General features: G+C 41.0%; 1 protein-coding gene and 1 long non-coding RNA gene across 2 annotated transcripts; both read left to right on the top strand.

Moving 5' to 3' along the window:
* The first annotated feature begins 2,981 nt into the window (after window positions 1-2,981).
* Window positions 2,982-4,259, top strand: LOC134196969 (uncharacterized). Its single transcript, XR_009972584.1, has 3 exons — window positions 2,982-3,171; window positions 3,290-3,435; window positions 4,075-4,259. It is a non-coding gene; the product is annotated as an uncharacterized LOC134196969 (long non-coding RNA).
* A 1,717-nt stretch (window positions 4,260-5,976) lies between these two features.
* On the top strand, window positions 5,977-7,379 carry LOC134197750 (carbonyl reductase [NADPH] 1-like). Its single transcript, XM_062667102.1, has 6 exons — window positions 5,977-6,009; window positions 6,481-6,675; window positions 6,744-6,856; window positions 6,910-6,955; window positions 7,151-7,225; window positions 7,305-7,379. Exons 1-6 carry the CDS (start codon window positions 5,977-5,979, stop codon window positions 7,377-7,379), a joined length of 537 nt encoding a protein of 178 aa, XP_062523086.1.
* The last annotated feature ends 342 nt before the right edge of the window (window positions 7,380-7,721 follow it).

The raw sequence follows: 7,721 nt of genomic DNA, 5'->3' as shown, positions 1-7,721 counted from the left end.
CATAATAGATATTTCTTTAGCAACTCAATAAAGGTACAGCTCCCTCTGGAGAGAGCATAACAAAAGAAGAACAGAAAAAAGGAAAAGACGTACACGCAATTTGCAACTAACCTAGCCATAGTACCAGCTCTCCTTCTAGACAGCTGTCCCACTACAACAAACAGAATGTGTGCCATACCAAGCGAATTTCTGATTGGCTACAGTGTCGTCTTGGCGTACTGTACGTAAAAGACAAGTCATGAGGGACAAGTGGGTGCGGTGACGTCTCACCATAAATCACAGGTTAGCATATCTCAAAATCCTTGCAGCGCACAAAACCGAGAATAGGTTCATTCGAAAGAGCAGTTATCGTCGAATGTTTTCATGCGCATTTTGTCGAAGCAAAACAAAGCCTTTAGTGTGACGTTGGTCAACAGGAAATCAACACAATAAAGGCGGAGTTACAATGGTCACACGAACAGCAACGCCCTATATAATCTGTACATGATGAATTGAGATTCCTTCAAGTAAATCGTCAAGTTGACTTCTGGATTTCTTGTTGTATTTCTTTCGAGAAAACCACCGTCTTAGTTTACGTGGTGAGTCCAAGTGCCTATAATTTTTCCGACGTCTTTGTTGACCACAATTCTTGTTGATCTCCACGTCCGATTCCTCACCATCTGCATCGAAGAATAGTTCATCGACCCAGTCTTCAGCTGCCATATCTTGGAGACGTAGGTTTAGGTCGGAGCTGACCGATCAATGCGCATTGATGAAATATACGACGTGAGAAATGGTTGTTGATTGCCGCCAGGTCAGCCCCTATAGTTGTACTTTTCACGGCTCTGAAACTATTCGATATCGCATGGATGTGCTAATTCTTAGCCAATGGCTGTATTGCCGACCTCATTAGATTACGTCTTCTGCGAGGTGTTCCGACCATGCGGCTGGAAAGCTATAGTTCGATCGCGATCTCCGACTGTGTACTGTATCTATCTGCAGCTTGCTCAACCATATGGCCGGCAGAAAACGTGCTTCGAAAAAAACTTTGACGGATTCTGACTTCGTGTACGATTATGATGGTACGTGATGCGCACAGGTTGTCTGTTCGTCCGTCCACGTTCTAGCAGGATCGATCGACTCACTCAACGTCTGTTTGCATGTTTATAGCGGAACAGTATGAGGTAACTGTTCTCTACGACATTGATGGGGTGAAGGAAAGAATCACTGACCCTTACAAGATCACAGACAAGGCTGGGAATCAATTGGACATGTCTTCGATGTCGGTCAACGACAGAGTGTGGTGCATTTATTCTCCCAACGAGAAGCCCTATTCTTGCCGTGTGCTCTCCGTTAGACCTATTACACGGGAACAAAGTAAACTTGCAGATTGTAATAACCTCGATCAGCTGCTTTAGTTTGATCCTGCATGTATAGCATTGAAGTCAGAGGCCGAAAGATCGTTGAACTACGAGGTATGTATCACATATCTAGAATTTGATGGACTACAGTACCCGTGAGGTTTGATTAATTGTTCAACGTGCAGTCGAAGAAAAAAATAAGAAAGAACTTCAAAGATACTGTGGCGAGGTGTTCGAGTCAGCAAATTCTAGATGATGTGGAGGTACGTACGTTAATTGCATGTTGGAATGCTGTACACATGCCTGAGTGTATAACAAAAGATCTCTGTTGTGTTTTATTTGAATAGCAGTTTCCAGAGTCAGTTTACAAGGACAGTAGAGAGGAGTCTGACTCAGACACAGAAAGGGTGGGGACATCACTTTACTTATTTTACACAATTAAGTATTGATCATATATGTTTGATGATGCCAAACAGAGAGACGTCTCAAGTATTACTAGGAAGAAGCCTTTCAACTTCAAGAGTCCTACTACTGGTATGAAGTTATTACATGGTAATACAGCCTAGTATAGCAAAGCTCTTTTTATTTTAGTGGAATATGGCTCAGAGACCGTAAGCTAAATGCAGTGGATGTGAGGATGTCAAGGTACTGCATATATGCATGTGTGCCCACATATGAATCTTTGTATTGAAGTGCAGTTAGTAGTGTATATGCACAAACTGTAAAAGAGGCCTTAAATTGCATGTTTCTGGTATCATTTTGTCTCTGAAAAGTGACTGACTATAGTCTGAATAATGTAGTGCATGCATGGTAATCTTACAAGTCTTAATTGGTAGGAGCTAGATCATTGTTACCAACCAATAGTACCATGAGTGGTTTACAGTAAGATTTTAACGACTAACTATATATATATATTTACATATATATATATATATATATATATATATATATATATATATATAGGGTCTTGTGCCTTGTTTTTAAAAGTTAGTGTTTCAGACATATCTAAATTTAAAATGACTTTGTCCATAGTGTCTGCATGACTGCCACCCAAAACCTGAAAGTCATTTCCCATAATTTACACAGACATATTTACGACTTGAGTGACAATACGTTTTGAAGTTTACGTGACTTCTCTTGGACTTAGAATGACAAATAAATTAAGTGTTTCAATGAGTTAGTGCATCATTAATTGCCTGAGGTGATTTCTCTTGTACAGGTTATCTAGCTCTTGCAATCCAATCTTCTTATTTGGAATAGATAGTTGACTTGTTTTGTCTACCTTAATGTGATAAATTAATTCGCTAGTTACCTGCCTCATTTGTTTGCTCATGTACAAATAAGACAGTTCGTGTATACTATATATGATAAATATACATATAAATACATAGACATCTCTCTACGTAATGTACTATTGTCTGTTGTGTCTTGCAGATAAAATTAAGTGCACTGGAGACGTCAGTACTCATTCTGCTTGCTGATATGACAGAAATTAAAGAACCTCTTCAATCTCAAATGACTCCATTCAGAAAGTTTCAAACTTGCTTTTCACCTGCAAATCCAAAAAGGCAAGTACACGTGCAGTTAGAAAAGGAAGACATAATTCATTAACAGATTACACTTTAGAGTGTATAGCTGGAATCTTCTGCTGTTTCTCCTGTTGTCCTTGTTCTTGATTCAGCTGCTCTGCCAGTTTCTTCTTGTAGTATTCCTATTGCCACTGCTGCCTCCTCTTGTACTTCCACTCCCCCTCCGCAACGTTTTGTGCAACAGGATGAGTTGACCCCATTGTCTGATGGCATACCCGCAGGACAAGGACAGCCTTCTACAGGTTACAAGTACTAATAAAGTAATGTACTGTTAGGAAGGTTATTGGTGTCTCTCTTGGTATATATAGTCTTTGTTGGTGATGAGAGATATGGCGTAACCTCTTTATTTACAAGTCTAAGGGCAGCTGAAGCATCTTCCTCTCGAGTGGAGCTGGCAAGGGCACTACTTGATGTTCTTTTTGCCAAAGAAGAACAAGCTGTGTCCGGTATTGGCAACAGAGCTAATGAGAGGCAGCTGGATCAGCTAAAGATGGATGCTTTGAGAAGTAAGTTGTCTGTATCATCACTACGTTATAATTTGCAAAATAGCAAATCCATAATTTCCTGCTGTGTAAGCTTTAGATAATACACTGCATGATGTATAAAATTGTGTAGAACTTTTATTGTTTGACGGCTGTTTTTAGTTAAGAAGAATGCATCCGAATCTGACGTACTATTATGTGCTTGGTTTGTTGGATGTTGAAACCTGGAGCATGGTGGAATTGTTCAGTGTCAAATTGTCTTGCTACAGACATAATAGAAGATCTCAATGTTTTTACACAGAAAAGGAGGCTAACAACACTTGAAAGGGACCGACAATACTATAGAGGTTTTTCAGAAACTGGTACAGTAGGGGACTGACGTAACATTGGTGTAGAGATCATTAACTTAATTTCCTATTCCTTCAAGCCATCACACTAGCACTTGCATACACTGTGTATTTTGAGTTTCTTTCACTAAGCTCATGCCAATGCAGAGATCAGTTGTGTGGGCAATTCTCAGCATTAAGTAAGCTTCACTGGCACTTTTGGAAACTTGAGAAAGTCTTGTGTGCTGGGTGAATTTCTGGGTTTGCTAGAGATTGTATATCTGGCATTAGAAATCTGACAGTACGTGTATGCTTACATATGTGATTATAATTATAGGTCACTGTGTCACTGCATTCCCTCTCCAGCCAGGGGAAACGCTGAAGAGCGTCCATCAGAAACTGAACAAAGCCTTAGGTGACAAGTGCCGGTATCAGAGAGCAAAAAAGAACGTTTAGCATTTTGAAATGGTGTATGTGCATGAGTAGCAATTTCTAATTGAAATAAATGCGTTTAGTGAAACCTGCGAGTAATCTGGTCGGATTGTTTGTACGTCAGTTCTCCATCAGTACACTGCTAATACGGTAGGAACTCACGTCAAATACGGTGTGAATTCACACTCCATTCGCGTGAACCCCACACGAATTCGGTGTGAATATGCAGTCCATTCCCATGAAGCGTGCGCGAATTCTCCATGAGTTCTAGGCGATTCCTACGAGAATTTGCTCACAAAAACCTACAAAACTTCTACGTAAATTCTCACCGAGTTTGGTATGAGTTTGCTGTGATTTGGCAAAGAACTAGCGGTGAATTGGAGGCAGATTATGCGTGAATGCTACGACAACTTGCGACCAAATAGCTGTGATTTCCTAGCGAATTCCCTCGCTCGTATCCAGCGGGTCTGGACTGTCCACGGCCGCTCTAGACGTCAAAACAGCAAACAGTATCGAGTGCGTTTTCATCCATCCAATGTATTCGCATTCAGTCTCAGTTGCGACTCTAGCCGTATGCGTAGTCTTCGAGTTGTTCTGTATGAAACAAGAGAAGCTAATTGACATAGGATATCACGTGACTGATGACCGATGTGTACATGTAGCTTCTTTGCTTGTGTAAAGTGTTGATGCAGCGACGTAAGGTGAGCGAGAACAAAAACAAATGAGGAGCATTAGTTTTTTTACTACACGCGTAGTGTACGTGGAGGTAACGCCCATAATTTCTAATTGGATTCAACCTGATCCTGATCGAAACCACCTTGCGATGTGGATTGGATTTATCGAGATTGGATCGTGATTTAGTTGCCAGTGCGGACAGGGCCTAAGAAACCAAATTCGGTCTCTTTAGATAGCCAATTTCAGGCTACGCATTACACGGTGACATCAAAGGCTGTCACCAGACCCCATTTCGCCCGGAAGTAGGACGTGGCGGAAAGGGGTATGGCTACGTGAGACTACACTGCTGCTTGGCGACAGTTGAGTCCTCTGCACCGAACATGATCTTTCCTCGATTTTTCCAAATGTTTCCAACAGTTGACTTTGGCAGTTCAAAAATCTCAGCTACACGACATTGAGACTTCCCTTTCTAGATTTCTCTCTTTTTCTCAAGTGTAAGGACAGACTGCCTCCACTAGTCGCCATTTCTGTGGATGCAAAATTGCTCATCCGCCTTTATGTAAAGAAGTTTTCACACGTGATCGCTGGGACTCCACGGTAGATCGATGTCCTCGGAACTTTGAGGGCCGGATAACCAAGGTATTAGTGTATAACTCAATGGCTGTACGGACCCTTAGATCAACGTAATCTTTTCTCTCCTTTCTGCTAAACAGAGTAGAAAATGCCCTGAAGAGACATTTGCCATCTCCAACAACAGCAACAGAGCACAAATTTTGTGCATCTTCTGGTACAAGCTGTTCTGCAATTGTGTCGTGACGAAACATAGACCGCTGCAGGCCCCTCTTGGGCTGGTCCACTTAGACTGTGTGAACCACCATTATGGTCAAGTAGCGCTTTGTGTTCAGCGCTGTCAGGTTTGAAGCCAATTCACAGAGAATGTTGTCAAAAGAGTGCATGTGGTTTTTAAGAAAACGGAGATAGAATGAGTCGACATTGTGTGTAGAGCAGAAATCAAGACTTCAAACTTAGCACGGGTAAGTGGCTTATAGTACATTCAACTCGACCTGGCTTCGTTGGCACGTGCATGTAGAATGCGTGACACGTGCAGAAAACGTGACAGCTATGTGATCAGATGAAGTGTGAGGCAAGTGTCTCAGAGCTGGAAGTCAGAATTGAGGTGGCGTAGCTAGGAGAGCTCATGCACTGGGGATTCCTGAAACAGCTTGATCAGCAGTACATCAAACGTAGTACAGTTCACTTACATAGCTAAACATAGTAGGCTGAGTCAGTATGCTCTGTAGTTTAGCATCATTCAGAGGGGTCGCGTGTGTTGCTCCGTGTGTCTCCTGTATCCGCTACCGCTATTACTGCTAGCTGTCTAGCTTTTTGTATAGCTGTCTGTTTGTGGCAATGTTGTCTGTCGATTTCAACCTTGCATGTCTGTCTTTAAATCAGTCTATCTGTGACAGCATTTATTAAGTGTTTGTCTTGATTACACAAAATTAACTGAGACATCTATTGGCACGTAATGATGTTATTGTTGTTAAATGAGTAAATCTTTTTGTATGAAGACAATGCAGATAACAAGATAACTGATTGTGAAGCATTTGAATATTTTGGTCACAATTAACTGTAGTTGGTTTTTGTTGCAGCTCGTGATCCTTCTAGAGGACAACAATCTCAAACTGATTTGGAGAAACAAGGCATAAGAGTCATTTACCAGCAGCTTGACATATCAAATTCCAAAAGCATTCAGGAGTTCAAAAATTTTCTTGTAAAGAAATATGGGGGCTTAGACGTCTTGGTGAATAATGCAGCTATTTCCTACAAAGTCAGCTGTTACATGTATGATCAACAACTGAATGAAGATAACTATATTTATGGTTGGTGCTTCTTTAGCCAGCAAGCACTGCTTCTTTGGCAGAGCAAGCTCGAGAAACAGTTTGTGTCAACTTCACTGGTACACTTAATGTGTGCCGAGCTTTATTTCCACTACTGAGACCTCATGCTAGGTTAGAAGATTTCTCTCTAACGTTTTTTTGTGCTCTATGTGCTGAATGTGAAGTAATTTTGCTTCACTTTTGGCTTGTCAACAGTTGGCAGTTGTAAAGGTAGTATGTTACCAAAATGAAAAATGATAGCTTATTGCTGGTTTTAGCCCTTGGATGCTTGCTTGTGTTGTTCGTTTGTCTAGGGACATGTTTCAAAGAAGCTTTTAAACTAGCGAATATTGAGTATATGATTTACAACATAAGTAGATGATTGTGCAAGTTGTTGGCCGGTACAGTACTATATTGCATTTTCAGGGTTCTAGCCAGGATTTTGGGAAGGAGTATAGCAGTATGGTCGTGGAACATGAGTTTGGCACGTGGGCGTGGCATGTTGGTGTTGTCTGTAACATTTTTGAAATAAAAATTTACACTGCTTTGTGGAGTGGTCTAGGATCATACCTTTTGTAAGCCGTTTGCTTTTGGTGTTCTGGCTGAAACTCAGTCTCTACAAATCACACTGAGGCAGACAGATAGTAAGGTATAGATTACATTCTTAACTTAATTACACTACGCAACAAATCCAATTACAATACTATAGGTATGCAATTGAGACTCATGATTGACAAGTCTCCATCTTCTCCCTCATTATCGCTGTTGATAAACGTTCCACAGGTATGAACAGAGACATTATGCCTAGCCAGTACATTGAAGGGGTAGCGGTGTGTTGAAGGCGTAGTGGGCAGCTATGCCTAAACATGCTGATCTAAAACCCTGATTTTAGAGGGAGAGTATTTTGATTGTGCTACTGAATAGCTAGAAATAATCTAAGCTATAAAATGCACAGCAATTTTTATGAATTTTGTATTCACATTACCTCTACCTACAC

This window comes from Corticium candelabrum, chromosome 22 (assembly GCF_963422355.1).
Source record: "Corticium candelabrum chromosome 22, ooCorCand1.1, whole genome shotgun sequence".
Taxonomy (NCBI): Eukaryota; Metazoa; Porifera; class Homoscleromorpha; order Homosclerophorida; family Plakinidae; genus Corticium; species Corticium candelabrum.
This window is presented reverse-complemented; position numbering and strand designations above follow the sequence as displayed.

Excerpts from the sequence above, each read along its gene's own strand:
- LOC134197750 (XM_062667102.1), top strand. The coding sequence starts at position 5,977 with ATGAAGTGTGAGGCAAGTGTCTCAGAGCTGGAA. Across the intron at positions 6,857-6,909 it reads CTACTGAGACCTCATGCTAG|TAATTTTGCTTCACTTTTGG; the intron begins GTTAGAAGATTT and ends CTGAATGTGAAG. Across the intron at positions 6,956-7,150 it reads AACAGTTGGCAGTTGTAAAG|GGTTCTAGCCAGGATTTTGG; the intron begins GTAGTATGTTAC and ends TTGCATTTTCAG.